The following is a 13922-nucleotide window of genomic DNA, read 5'->3' as shown; positions in this document are numbered from 1 at the left end:
TTGCTTTCTTCATGACTTATACATGTTCCTATGACTATGAGATTATGCAACTCCCGTTTACCGGAGGAACACTTTGTGTGCTACCAAACGTCACAACGTAAATGGGTGATTATAAAGGTGCTCTACAGGTGTCTCCAAAGGTACTTGTTGGGTTGGCGTATTTCGAGATTAGGATTTGTCACTCCAATTGTCGGAGAGGTATCTCTGGGCCCACTCGGTAATGCACATCACTATAAGCCTTGCAAGCATTGTGACTAATGAGTTAGTTGCGGGATGATGTGTTACAGAACGAGTAAAGAGACTTGCCGGTAACGAGATTGAACTAGGTATCGAGATACCGACGATCAAATCTCGGGCAAGTAACATACCGGTGACAAAGGGAACAACGTATGTTGTTATGCGGTCTGACCGATAAAGATCTTCGTAGAATATGTGGGAGCCAATATGGGCATCCAGGTCCCGCTATTGGTTATTGACCGGAGACATGTCTCGGTCATGTCTACATAGTTCTCGAACCCGTAGGGTCCGCACGCTTAACGTTACGATGACAGTTTTATTGAGTTTTCATGTAACGAAGTAGTTCGGAGTCCCGGATGAGATTGGGGATATGACGAGGAGTCTCGAAATGGTCGAGACGTAAAGATCGATATATTGGACGACTATATTCGGACTTCGGAAAGGTTCCGAGTGATTCGGGTATTTTTCGGAGTACCGGAGAGTTACGGTAATACGTATTGGGCCTTATTGGGCCATACGGGAAAGAAGAAAAAGGGCCACAAGGGTGGCCGCACCCCTCCCCTTGGTCTGGTCCGAATTGGACTAGGGAAGGGGGGCGCCCCCTTCCTTCCTTCTCTTTTTCCCTTCCTCTTTTCCTATTCCATATGGGAGGTGGAATCCTACTAGGACTAGGGAGTCCTAGTAGGACTCCACACTTGGTGCGCCCCCTCCTAGGGCCGGCCTCCTCCTCCCTTGCTCCTTTATATACGGGGGCAGGGGGCACCCCAGAGACACAACAATTGATCCTTGAGATCTCTTAGCCGTGTGCGGTGCCCCCCCTACACCATATTACACCTCGATAATACCGTTGCGGAGCTTAGGCGAAGCCCTGCGTCGGTGGAACATCATCATCGTCACCACGCCGTCGTGCTGACGAAACTCTCCCTCAACACTCGGCTGGATCGGAGTTCGAGGGACGTCATCGAGCTGAACGTGTGTAGAACTCGGAGGTGCCGTACGTTCGGTACTTGATCGGTCGGATCGTGAAGACGTACGACTACATCAACCGCGTTGTGATAACGCTTCCGCTGTCGGTCTACGAGGGTACGTGGACAACACTCTCCGCTCTCGTTGCTATGCATCACCATGATCTTGCGTGTGCGTAGGAAAATTTTGAAATTACTACGTTCCCCAACAATCGGGTCGCCGAAAGGGGTTCCGGACTCCCCCGGTAGTGTATGGACCTAATGGGCCAAGGGGGGACAGACCAGCCCACAAGGAGGTTGGCGCGCCCCTCTCCCTGGCGGCCGGCCCTAGGAAAGGAAAGGGGGAGGGCTAGCCCCTCCTGCCTTTCCCTCCACATGGGAGAAAGGAAAGGGGGGGCACCACCCTCCCCTGCCTTTCCCCGCTCACCTAGAAAGGAAAGGGGGCGTGGCTTGGGGAGGACCCCAAGTAGGATTCGGCCTACTTTGGGCACCTCCTTGGCCGCTCCTCCCTCCCCCACCTATATATATGTGGGAGGGGGGTGCCACACATAACGACGACAATCTCTTAGCCGTGTGCGGCGCCCCCCTTCACTGTTTTGTTCCTCGGTCATATTTTCGTAGTGCTTAGGCGAAGCCCTGCGGAGATAGCATCACCACCACCGTCACCATGCCGTCGTGCTGCCGGAACTCGTCCACTACCTCGCCGTCTTGCTGGATCAAGAAGGCGCAGACGTCACCGAGCTGAACTGTGCTGAACGCGGAGGTGTCGTACGTTTGGTACTCGATCGGTTGGATCGCGAAGAAGTTCGACTACATCAACCGCGTTACTAAACGCTTCCGCTTACGGTCTACAAGGGTACGTAGACACACCCTCCCCTCTCATTTCTATGCATCTCCTTGATAGATCTTGCATGTGCGTAGAATTTTTTTTGTTTTCCAATGCAATGTTTCCCAACATTTATATGTCAATTGCCCAAAAGTAATTTGTTTACCATGCCATTACTTGCTTTCGATAGAGAAGTCACTAGTGAACCTATGGCCCACGGTTCCATTCTACATTGCTCCCTTATTTACAATTACTATTTTATCGTTTGTCATATCACTATCTATCACTATTTGCTTTTAACCTTGCAACTAGAAAGACAAAGGGATTGACAACCCCCTTGCAAAGTTGGGTGCAAACATTTATTCTGTTTGTGTAGGTGATGTTTATCTTGTTAGCTTGTAGACTCTTACTAGTTCGCTTAAATCTTGGTTCTTAACCGAGGGAAATATTTTTTGCTGCTATGCTACATCACCCTTTCTCTTCGGGAAAACCAAACAACTCCTACGGGAGTAGCAAAGGGGGAAAACCAAGGTGAGACGGAAGGAAAGAAAACCAGTGTGAAGGGGTGGTGGTGGGAGGTGAGGCGAAACTAAACCGGTGAGGTGAAAATAAACCATGGATACCAGCGTACCAACTTTCCCTTTAGGAGTGGAGATGGAACAGGAAAAAAAGGAAACCAAAAAACAAAACATAAAAAAATAAAAAATAAAACGAGTGCACGCGTTAAATGGGCCGGCCAACTTTGATTATAATTGATGTTTTGGTAAGATTTGATTTGATTTGGATACAACTAGTGGATGCAAGGAAAGTTTGAGTTTAGTTGACATTTTCTTAACATTTGATTTGAAATTAGTTAATGCATGACTTGTTCCTGGAATGTGTCAATTTGATTGAGCTAATGCATGCATCAAATGGGTTGGCCCAAATTGGTTGTGCTTGAGCGAAGGCCATATGTAAGACGCTCGCAAGCACAATATAGGGTTGGTGGGAGGTGAGGCGACGCTATCAGCTCCCACTTTATGATTAGTGATACTTTTTTTTTGAGAGTATGCCAATGGCATACCATATTTTTATAGAAGGCAGAATAATATGTACAAGAGCCCGAACGAGGTGCGAACAAGTCGATGGGGGGACACACACCACACCTACACCCTAGAATCAAAGGCTACTCTCTCGTAAAAGCATCTAAAGCTCCAGCACCGCCGAGACCGGCCTTCTTCCAAACCTCAATCTCCTGTTGGATATCATCAGTAAGCTGCGGGGGGGGACCTCTGTCGCGATCTGTTGTTGAAGACTCGTGCATTGCGTTGCTTCCAGAGAGCCCATGCGATGAGAATCACGATGGAGTCCACGGATCTCTTGGCCTTCCCTCTGAATCTACTCCTTTGCTCAAGCCACCATTGCAAGAAAGTGGCGTTTGCGTCTGGCGTGTGGATGGTGAATCTCCATGAGCTGAAACAGGTGTGCCACACCTCGCGGGCGTAGACGCACTGCATGAGGATGTGGTCCGCGTTGTCCTCATCCGGGAGACAAGTATAGCAAGGGGATGGGGCGTCCTGAAGGCCATGCCGGGCACGACGGTCCGAAGTCCATAGCCGGTGTTGACAGGCCAACCACATGAAGATTTTGCATTTGAGAGGGGCCCAGCTACGCCAAATGCCACCGGCAGCCGGGGCACGTGTGTATCCAATGCAGAGCCTCGTATAGGTAGAACTGGCTGTGTATTTGCCAGAGGCATCGCAGGGCCAGTCGAACTGATCCGGCTCGTCAATGTTCCTCTCCACGGATTAGTGATACTCAGTCTTAAATCCAAACATGAAGATCATGAGTTATTTGTTATTATTTTTAAAAATAGTTGCACTTTCGTATTTGCTGGACATGGAGTATTTGATCCTGAGCTTATAGGCTCCCGCATGAACAGTAAAATTGAAAAAATAGTAGAAAATTTTAAAAAGAAAATCTTATTTTTTTTATGATGAACATTGATAAATTTTCTAACTGCATGCAAATTTTCAGGTCGAAGTGACATTCGTGGAGGTCTGGGAGCATTTTGGAGCATCGATTTTGTTATTTTTTCCCAGACCTCCACGAATATCATTTCGACCTGAAATTTTGCACGCAGTTGGAACATTCATCGATGTTCAGAAAAAATTCAGATTTTTTTGAAATTTTTAATATATTTTTCGATTTTACTGTTCATGCAGAAGCATATGAGCTCGGGACCAAAATAGCACTTTCGGTATTTGCTATTTTAGTTGGTTGAAATAATTCATGATTTGTGGGTAGTCAAAACGGGTTATTTGCAATTCGTCCAAATAATCTTAGGTTCTCACTATTTTCTCCGAAAACTTTGCATGCAAGTCTTTACAACTCAGCAGTATCATTCTCTCTTTTTTATGAACGTGATCAGATCTATCATAAAAGTTCACTGAAAGTATAAAGCGTCTCAAACATAACAAAAGTTATATCAAGACTCTGAAACCATTAAACGACCATTACTGCCGCCGGAACGAGCCGCCGACACGTCGCTCCCCTACTGGATTCTTTACGACTCAGCAGTATCATTGTGCTATAAATCATGAGTGCTAGTGTCGTGATATTTTTTAGCGGGTACTTAATGTTGTGACTTAGATCCCGGAGGGGCAGAGCAATATCAACCATTAGATCATGTAGAGTCGACGGCTCGTATCCGTTTGGGTTTTACGAAATAAAAGCTGGAGCTGTAGAAAGGATCCGCTGCACTATCACGAGATCCACAAGGAGAGGAGAGGAGAGGAGAGGAGAGGGAGAGGAGAGAAGCTATATAGTAGTAGTACTACTCGTAGGAACAAATTAACTGTGTGTTGCCGTGTTAACCATTCGTTGAGAGACCAACAACACCTCGATCAAGATCAACTCGGGTTTTCCCCCGGGGCTCATGATGCTGCTTTTTTGGCCTATTGGGATCGGGAGCGACGTCGATCGAACCTAGTGATGGCAATAATACACCAGCTATCCTCCGATCCGCCGAGTTGTGGGGTCAACAAGATCCTGGACCCTCTCCCTCCCTCCCTCTCCCCTTTTCTATTCCTCTCTCTTGATCTTGATTGAAAAATTCACCTCTCACTCAATAAGTAGAGAATCTTCAGCGTCGGATATCTCTTGATTGTCAGCATCCTCCTCTTCTCCCTTCATATAACTCCCTCGACCCACTGCACTCATCTCATACTGCAACAATCCCCAACAATTCTCTCTCTCTCTCTCTCTCTCTCTCTCAACGCAGACGGAGAGAGACAGCCTCCAAGGAGGAGGAGGAAGAAGAAGAAGAAGAAGACTCCAACGCCTCCCCTGCAGCGTCTGGAGCAAAATTTCTGGATCTTCTAGGAACTGGACGGCGCATGCAACCGCCGCTCCTAAATCCTAATTAAGGTGCCCTTCTTTCTCTCTCCCTACACTAGCTGCAACTTGCATGCACATGAGTTTCAATTTGCATTACCAAAGAGGCCTTAGTCCCTACGGAGAGGCGATGAAATCAAAACCTCGAGATCGTTGCGACTGTGCCCATTCCTGTCCTTGGCAACAGGAAAAATATTTCTCAACCAAGAAACTAAAGTCCCTCTGAATTCTTCCCTTGCCAACTGGTGTTTTTCCTTAACAATTTTGAAGTCTTTTATTTTGGATGTTTATTATAGCCATTAATTTTAGAGATATAATATATTAAAAGAAAATCCTCCATGGAGTGCCCCATACAGGAAAAAGTGCGTGCAATGATGCATGCTTGCCGTCCACATGTAGTAACTGCCTTGTCTCCATTTCTTTTTCAGTTTCCACCTCATCTTTATTATGAGAAAGAAACGGGGATGCATTCTGCATTTTTCTTCTCCCATTTCCATTTTCCAGTTCATACATTGAATACTGCTTGTACTGCCTAATTTCGCCAGGGCAGACACCAGCTGCAGAAACATTAAGCCCATGTGTTGCATGGTCCTTGGCTTCCATCATGCAACCAACGACCCCTCTCCTTCCTCCATTGAATCTGCACATTTCGTGCTAGCTGCACTTGACGTTTCAGTCCACTAGTTAATCAGTGAGTTCATTCGGAATTACACGAAAAAGACTGGCCCGTTGAAAGGCGTCGCCGTCTGGGAAAAAATGGAACTACTGTTCATTTATATATCTGTTTGATAAAAGGAAATTCCAGGTTTTAATTGTAGGTGCTCAATCAAACTCCATATATCCATGTAGTTAGGTAGTGAGTAGTGACCATATGGCAAAGGCTGCAGCACTTGCACACCCTGAGGCCTGCATACATAAATGGACAGTGAGATGATGCCAAGTTGCCAACATCTTGTGCAGAAAAGGGAGGACAGCAAAAGGAGAGGAGGAGGAAGAGCGAAGTCATGCATACATGCATGATGGGGCCTTAGGCTTGTGGTGGTGCCTGTGGTACTTACTATTCCATCTGAAACCAGCACAGAGCATTGGTGCCATACATATATCACCACTGTTTGTTCTCTTGCCTTTTCCATGCCACACTGCACCTCTCTCTCTCTCTCTCTCTCTCTCTCTCTCTCTCTCTCTCTCTCTCTCTCTCTCTGTCTCTCAATGTCTATGGTACAAGCTGGAGTTTGGTGCAGCAGCATCAGGCCTCAAGGGACATTGAGTTGCATGGAGGCCCCATATGTCTTCCTTAATGCCTTGATGCTTGGGCACTCAAACAAATGCTAGGTACACACACACACACACACACACACACACACACGCACGCATCACACATTGATAAACCAAACACACAGGGATCCCAAACTCCGACAGATATTCTTCTCTTGGATGTTCATTTCCCTCTCATGAAAAGCTTGTATTAAACTATATGTTATTTCACCATCAACCAGTATCTAGGTTAGCCCCCTCCCATCTCTCTAGCTCCTTTCAGGAAAATCTCAATTATCTTATCTTGGATTTTTTGCTTCCTTAAAAAGCTGCCTCCCACAATGTACCTATGTCACCAATGTGGCCTGCACCATGTCTTTGTAATGGAGGATGAGTGTGCACACAAGTCACATCAACACACCCTCAGCAGAGAGGGTGAGGTGAGCCTAATCAAACCACAGAACCCCTAAAATGCCACCATGTTTGTAGGTGTGACTAGCTGTGAAGTCATGCTTGCATAAACCCCAAGGAAATGCAAAAAAAAAAAGATCACATCAACTACACCTTTTTATTTTCTCAAAGATACTCTTCAAGGTGAAAGGCTGTGGAGAGCCTGGAAGGATGGGGCCTCGCTGCTATCAAGAAAGAACACACACACAGTGGAATGTGTGGTCCTGAAAGCTCCTCTCCCTTAGAGCATATATATACTAGCTGGGCCTGATTGTGCCTTTTCTGTAAAGGAGATCAAGAGCCACATTTTTCCATGAGCTTGAGGTTCAGCTTTTTTTAGATGGCAGATCATTAACGTTTTCTGGGCTTCTCTTTTGTTCATCAACGTTTACATCCACTTTAGCCCAATCAGCATTTTATTGGTTTTACTTCTTCTACACATGTTTATGTTTCCATTGACTTCCATCTGTTGCTTGTTTACTTTGGAAGAACTTATTTGTTGTTGAGTTGTAGACAAGGTTATGAAAACGAATTGTAACAGTGGACAGTGGTTATCTGAAACACAGGGTGGCTATATCCTGATTAATTATCTGTTTTGTTTTCGGTTGTCATAGGTTGTAACATAATAAATATTTGTTACAGAAAACTTATGTCGATTTTAGACATCTTCTGTGCTAATTATATCTCGATCGATATTCTTACAATCAAATAACTGAAAAATCACCAAACTTACTCCCTTTGCTCCGTATTTTCTTGAAGCGATCAAAAGCAGAGCACCTGTAGCAGGACATCAAGAAGTTCTAGACAATGAAGTACATGAAGCTTGGGTCAAAGCCTGACACATTCTACACCGAACAAGCCGTCAGGTAAATGTGCAAATTTTCATCTTTGCAGTCAATAGTATATCTACAGAGTGTCACATGTTAAGAGAGGGGTTAGCCAATGCAACATTACAGTGTCAATAATTAATACAGGGTTTACTTATGGCTTGGCAGGTCAGTAGTGTCAGACATACCTGCTGATCTTATCATACATGTCAACAATACAAAGTATCAACTGCACAAGGTATGTTTCCTCATAGATATACCTGCTGATCTTTTTGAATTTTCAGGCAAATATGTACTTGTCATAAGAATTATAGCCCCACAAGTAGTTTATATGAATATTAAGTCACCTAAAATACCTTAAGTTGTCACCAAATCCTTCGCAAGGAACTTCGTCACGGAAAAGATTTTATTCCACATCAAAGCCCTAAAGTTGATAAAAAAGAAGTGTACTTGATCATCGACTCTTGTCGTACACACACGTATAAAGCCTTACAGATCCTATGGCCACATTACCTTAGCTTAGTGATTACTCTGAATTATTATAGCATGAAACTTCCTCATCTAGTTTCATCTTCTTCAGATAGTTTATGGGCTCACATGTTCTCCTTTAGCATTTTATTTCCTCAAGATATGTCACCTGTGACCTATGATGGTACGAACTAAGGCGCCTTTACTAGGCCGTTCGCCGCTCGCAATGATTAGCAAGCATCGATCAAAGCCTAATCATGACTTCAAACCGACTCTATATTTGTTTAATCATTCTTTCCAAATGACAAACCTACATCGGGTTGGGTTCATAGGACCGAGGATTTGATTTACCAGGATTGTCAAGGTTGAAGCATAAATAATGTGTGCCGCTCCCTTTTCAGATCCACGCTTGAAAAGCTTCTTGTAAATAACATGCAAACCTAGTAAGGTGTTAAGCAAGTATGGAGAATAGGGTGAATTTCTCTTTGGTCATCTGTCCTGAATGTCACTAGTTATTGACTTTGGGCCTTAGTGATGCATGTGCACTGCTCTCCTGAAGCTCTTACTTCAGATCTGTTAACAAATTTTGGTTTTGGCTAAGATCCTGGGACTAGTTTAAGTCACACTATCAGTAAGGTTCAGATTCAGTGAAGTGTATTGTTCTGCATGAAACACAAAAGAAAACGGGGCATAATTAGGAGTAGAACTTCAGCAGTGATTCTAACTTGCCAGGAAAGTTCAACATTACTTGTCTCTTTTTTTTAAAAAAACATAAATTTCGCTCAGATACTATTTTGCAAGGATTGCATTTACCTTTTTGCATTTGAATTTTGGGGTAATTTGTAATAGAGTGGGTCTGAATTGTTGCCTCAGTGTTATTTTCAGTTTCTCCATAGTGAAAAGGAAAATTTTGGACAACATGATGCCTCTTGGTTAACAACTTACAAGCATTTTTTTTCTCAGATTTTCAGGATTAATATCACAGTTACACACCCCCAAACAAAGAGTGCAAGAAGAAAGAAAATGCTAGTCCTGAGTCTTGACTCTTGACACGAGTACAAGTTGTAGTTGTAGGGCAGCTAGCAATTTTGGTCGTTTCCCATTTCCAATGTCCAGCCTCTTGATTTCAGGTGTTTTTACCCTGTAGTTCCCCCTGCTGCTCAAGTGCGGCCTCCTGCAGCGCCTCTGCTCCGACACGGAGGCCGACGAGCAGCTGCCGGTGCCGGTGGCGCTCCACGACATCCCGGGCGGCGAGGAGGCCTTCGAGATCTGCGCCAAGTTCTGCTACGGCATCGCCATCAGCATCAGCGCCAGCAACTTCGTGCCGGCGGCGCTGGCGGCGCGGTTCCTCCGGATGACGGAGCACGTCGCCAAGGGCAACCTCGTCTCCAAGCTCGACACCTTCTTCGAGTCCTGCGTCCTCCACGGGTGGAGGGACTCCATCGCCGCGCTGCAGGCGGCGTGGCGGATCTCCGGCTGGTCCGAGAGCCGCATCGTCCAGCCATGCGTCGACTCCATTGTCGAGAAGATCCTCCTCCCGCCCTCCCAGGTTTGTTGGCAAGCCGCTGTCGATTTGCGGCGGTTCATTTGGCGCCAAGATTTGAATAGTTTTTTTCTCTGCGTGCAGGTCGCGTGGTCGTACACGTACACGAGGCCGGGGTACGCCAAGAGGCCCCACCAGTCGGTGCCCAAGGACTGGTGGACGGAGGACATTTCCGAGCTGGACATCGAGGTGTTCCGCTCGGTCGTCTCCACCGTGCGCGCCACGCGCATGCTCCCGTCGCCGCTCATCGGCGAGGCCCTGCACGTCTACGCCTGCAAGCACCTCCCGGACCCGCTCTACACCGGCGGAAGCGCCAACGGCCACGCGTCTCAGAGTCAGAGCTCCTCCTTCACGGCGGCGGCGGCGGCGGCTGAGGAGGCGCTCGCCAAGCAGAGGCGCGTGCTGGAGACCGTCGTCACCATGATCCCCGGCGACGTGGGCTCGGTCACGGGACGGTTCCTCCTCCGGTTGCTGCGTGTGGCGAACTACGTCGGCGCGTCCTCGTCGACGCGCGCGCAGCTCATCCGGCAGGCCGGGTCCCAGCTCGACGAGGCCAAGGCGGTGGACCTGCTCATCCCGCTGCCGTCGGACCCGCAGGCGTACGACGTCGGCGCGGCGGAGGCCGTGCTGGAGTACTTCTTGGCGCAGTTCCAGCGGCCGGCCGCTCCCGACGAGCGCCGGAGGATGAGCGTCGCCATGGAGAAGGTGGTCAGAATCTTCGACGAATACCTTAAGACGATCGCCCTCGACAGTGAGTTTCCCATCGGCAAGTTCATCGACCTGGCCGAGTGCCTGCCCGGCATCGCCCGGAGCGACCACGACGGCCTCTACCGCGCCGTCGACACCTACCTCAAGGTCACAAACTGAAAAAATGTGTCAAGTTTTATGAGATGATCCCTCCCACCTAATCGGATTTGGTTCATCGATCCATGCGTGCAGGAACACCCGGACCTGAGCAAGGCGGACAGGAAGCGGCTGTGCCGGTTGATCGACTGCCGGAAGCTGTCGCCGGACGAGCGGGCTCAGGCGGTATCCAATGACCGGATGCCGTTGCGGACCATCGTGCAGCTTCTATTCGTTGAGCAGGAGAGAACAATCGGCGCGGGCGGCAGCCATAGCGTCGCGCCACCGGACCGGGCCTCGGTCGATGCCGTCTCCAGGCTCGCGGCAACAGGCAGAGAGGACGAAGCGGCGGCCATGGACCACAGGTCGGACGTGCACCGGCCGCGGCGGGCCGGCCATGAAGAGCGCGCCCAGGGCGAGGCGGCTGCAATGACGAGGTCGCTATCGGCGTCGACGAAGACGGCGGCGAGGAAGGACAGGACGGTGGAAGAGCGGGGGAGCAGGCTGAGGAACAAGTGAAGCGTAGTAACTTGCAAGGAGCTTAGAATTGATGGCCATGGATGAGCTCCCGAGGAGCGCGCATGGCCAACTTCTTGCTTCTGATCCCTTCCCAATTTGTTGGCATGCATACCTGTGATTCTTGATCATTTTTCTTACTCGTATTGGTTTCAGTGCATCCCATTTTTTTGGTGGGAGATGTGGGGGGCGTCATGGTTGAGAGAGGGGTACATTTTTGTAATTAAATTAATGGATGGAGGAATAATAATCGAGTGGCTATAATCATACAATCTAGGAGTAGCTCACTAATCAAAGCTGTCCTTCATTCTTGAACTGCATTTAGTTCTGAGATGTTCAATTGATCTGATCATGCAACAAACTGAATGTATTGACCAGCAAATAGCATCGGGTTCTTTTGCTTTCTTGGATGCCCCCGAGACCTCCTCTGCACGATGGCCGTTCAGGACGCCTCTGTGACTGTCGGGCCCTGCCGTCTGTTGGATAATTAGCAACTACTGAGTGCCAAAGGCCAGTACATATACAGATGTGGTAAAGTGCAGAAAAGCTCCTTATACATTGGGGATGTACAGAAAGGATCTATACACATCTAACAGCCCCCCTCAAACTCATGGTGGGTCAACAACACTGAGTTTGGAGAGGAAAAAGGCATGCTGCGCTCGAGTCTGTGCCTTCGTGAGAAGTCCGCCAACTGTAACTCAGAGGGCACATAGTGGAGAGCGAGAGTGTGATCCTGCACAGCAGCACGCACAAAAAGTGGGCATCCACACCGATGTGCTTGGTGAGCTCATGCTTCACGGGGTCACGCGCAATACTGATAGCACCAGTACTGTCTGACAGTAAGGGGGTCGAGGTAGTAGCAACACACCAAAATCCTCAAGTAACCACCGTAACTAGATCACCTCAGCCGTCAACATAGCCATGGCTCGCAACTCAGCCTCTGTACTCGAGTGAGAAATTGCAGTCTGTTTCTTTGTCTTCCAGGCAATAAGAGAGCCACCAAGAAAGACACAGTAAGCAGACAGCGAGCGTCGATCAGTGGGATCGCTAGCCCAGGTAGCATCAGAGTAGGCCTGGAGCTCAAGAGAGCTGGAGCGGGGAAAGAAAAGACGCTGAGAGATCATGCCATGAAGATATCGTAGAACACGGAGGAGGTGACTATAGTGGACAGAGGTGGGGGCTGAAACAAACTGACTCAGAATGTGGACACGATAGGAGATGTCAGGACGCGTAACAGCAAGATAGACAAGGCTGCCAACGAGGTGACGGTAGCGACTGGGATTAGGAAGAGGGTCACCATCAGAGGCACGAAGCTGAACGTTGAGCTCCATAGGAGTCACAACTGTGCGCTCATCACCAAGGGCAGCACGAGCAAGAAGATCCTGAATATATTTTTCTTGGGAGATGTAGAAGCCATCGGAGGTCGAGGAGATCTCAATCCCAAGAAAATAGCGAAGTGGACCAAGATCAGTCATGAGGAAGTGGTCGCGAAGGCGAGCCTTAACAAAGGCAATATAGTCAGTGTCGTCACCAGTGATGATCATGTCATCAACATAGAGAAGGAGAAGAGTCCGACCACGAGGAGACGTGTGAACAAACAAGGCGGGATCATAATCACTGGGCAAGAAACCAGCGGCAGTCACCACAGAGGCGAAGCGCTCAAACCAGGCGCGAGGGGCCTATTTAAGACCATAGAGGGAGCGGCGAAGTCTACAGACTGTACCATCAGGAGCATAGTACCCCGGTGGTGGCTGCATATGAACCTCCTCACGCAACTCGCCATTGAGAGAGGCATTCTGGACATCAAGCTGGGAGATAGACCAATGACGAACAGAAGCCACGGCAAGAAGAGTGCGAATAGTGGTCATGTGAGCCACAAGAGCGAATGTCTCATCATAATCGCGTCCCTGCTCCTGCTGAAAACCACGGGCCACAAGATGAGCTTTGTAGCGCTCAAGAGAACCATCAGAGCGAGTCTTAATCTTGTAGACCCACTTGCAGGTGATGGGACGAACACCGGAAGGGAGGGAAACCAGATCCCATGTGCCAGAGCGCTCAAGGGCAGCAAGCTCTTCGACCATCGCAAGCTGCCATTCAGGCTGAGTCATGGCAGTCCGATAGGAAGTGGGCTCAGCAATAACTGAGAGACCGTACCGATCAGGAGAATAGCGATCAGACGGGGGGCGAGGCCGAGCACGGAGGTTATGAACAGGGGGAGTGTGAACGGAGGTACGCCAGAGGTGGAAGGCGCGTCAGGTGAAGCATCCTCAGAACAAGGGCGGCGAGTATAGTGGAGAGGAAACGGTGAGAGAGGGCGACGAACTGGAGAGGATGGTAGAGAGGTGGATGAGGAGGATGGAGAAGAGGGTGTCGGTGGTGAATGAGAAGGAAGGAGAGGTGCCAGAGGAAGAGGTGAAACATGAGGCACATAGCAGGGGGAATCGGGAAGGCGAAGAAAAGAAATATCATCCACAGAGAAGCTCGAGGAAGAAGAACGTGGATAGTAGGAGCGAGACTCGTCAAAGGTCACATCACGCGAGATGCGCAAGCGACGACCAACAGGATCCCAACAACGATAGCCCTTGTGCTCATCACTGTAGCCAAGGAAAACACACTCA

The 13922-nt window shown here is 48.5% G+C and overlaps 1 protein-coding gene across 5 annotated transcripts; it reads left to right on the top strand.

Moving 5' to 3' along the window:
* Positions 1-4808: 4808 nt before the first annotated feature.
* LOC123120935 (BTB/POZ domain-containing protein At5g47800) lies at positions 4809-11619 on the top strand. Of its 5 annotated transcripts, none has more exons than XM_044540896.1 (7): positions 4809-5436; positions 6364-6453; positions 7867-7973; positions 8082-8172; positions 9550-9951; positions 10030-10800; positions 10885-11619. In XM_044540896.1, the coding sequence occupies exons 3-7, from the start codon at positions 7915-7917 to the stop codon at positions 11305-11307; spliced, it is 1746 nt and encodes a 581-aa protein (XP_044396831.1). In that variant the 5' UTR covers positions 4809-5436; positions 6364-6453; positions 7867-7914; the 3' UTR covers positions 11308-11619. The 5 variants fall into 5 exon arrangements, with proteins under 5 accessions (XP_044396831.1, XP_044396830.1, XP_044396833.1 ...); XM_044540898.1 differs by having other exon boundaries at positions 4811-5436; positions 8103-8172; XM_044540895.1 differs by lacking the exon at positions 6364-6453.
* Positions 11620-13922: the final 2303 nt, after the last annotated feature.

Source organism: Triticum aestivum, chromosome 5D (assembly GCF_018294505.1).
Source record: "Triticum aestivum cultivar Chinese Spring chromosome 5D, IWGSC CS RefSeq v2.1, whole genome shotgun sequence".
Lineage (NCBI taxonomy): Eukaryota > Viridiplantae > Streptophyta > Magnoliopsida > Poales > Poaceae > Triticum > Triticum aestivum.
The sequence above is the reverse complement of the archived record's forward strand: the minus strand, read 5'-3'. Positions and strand labels throughout refer to the sequence as shown.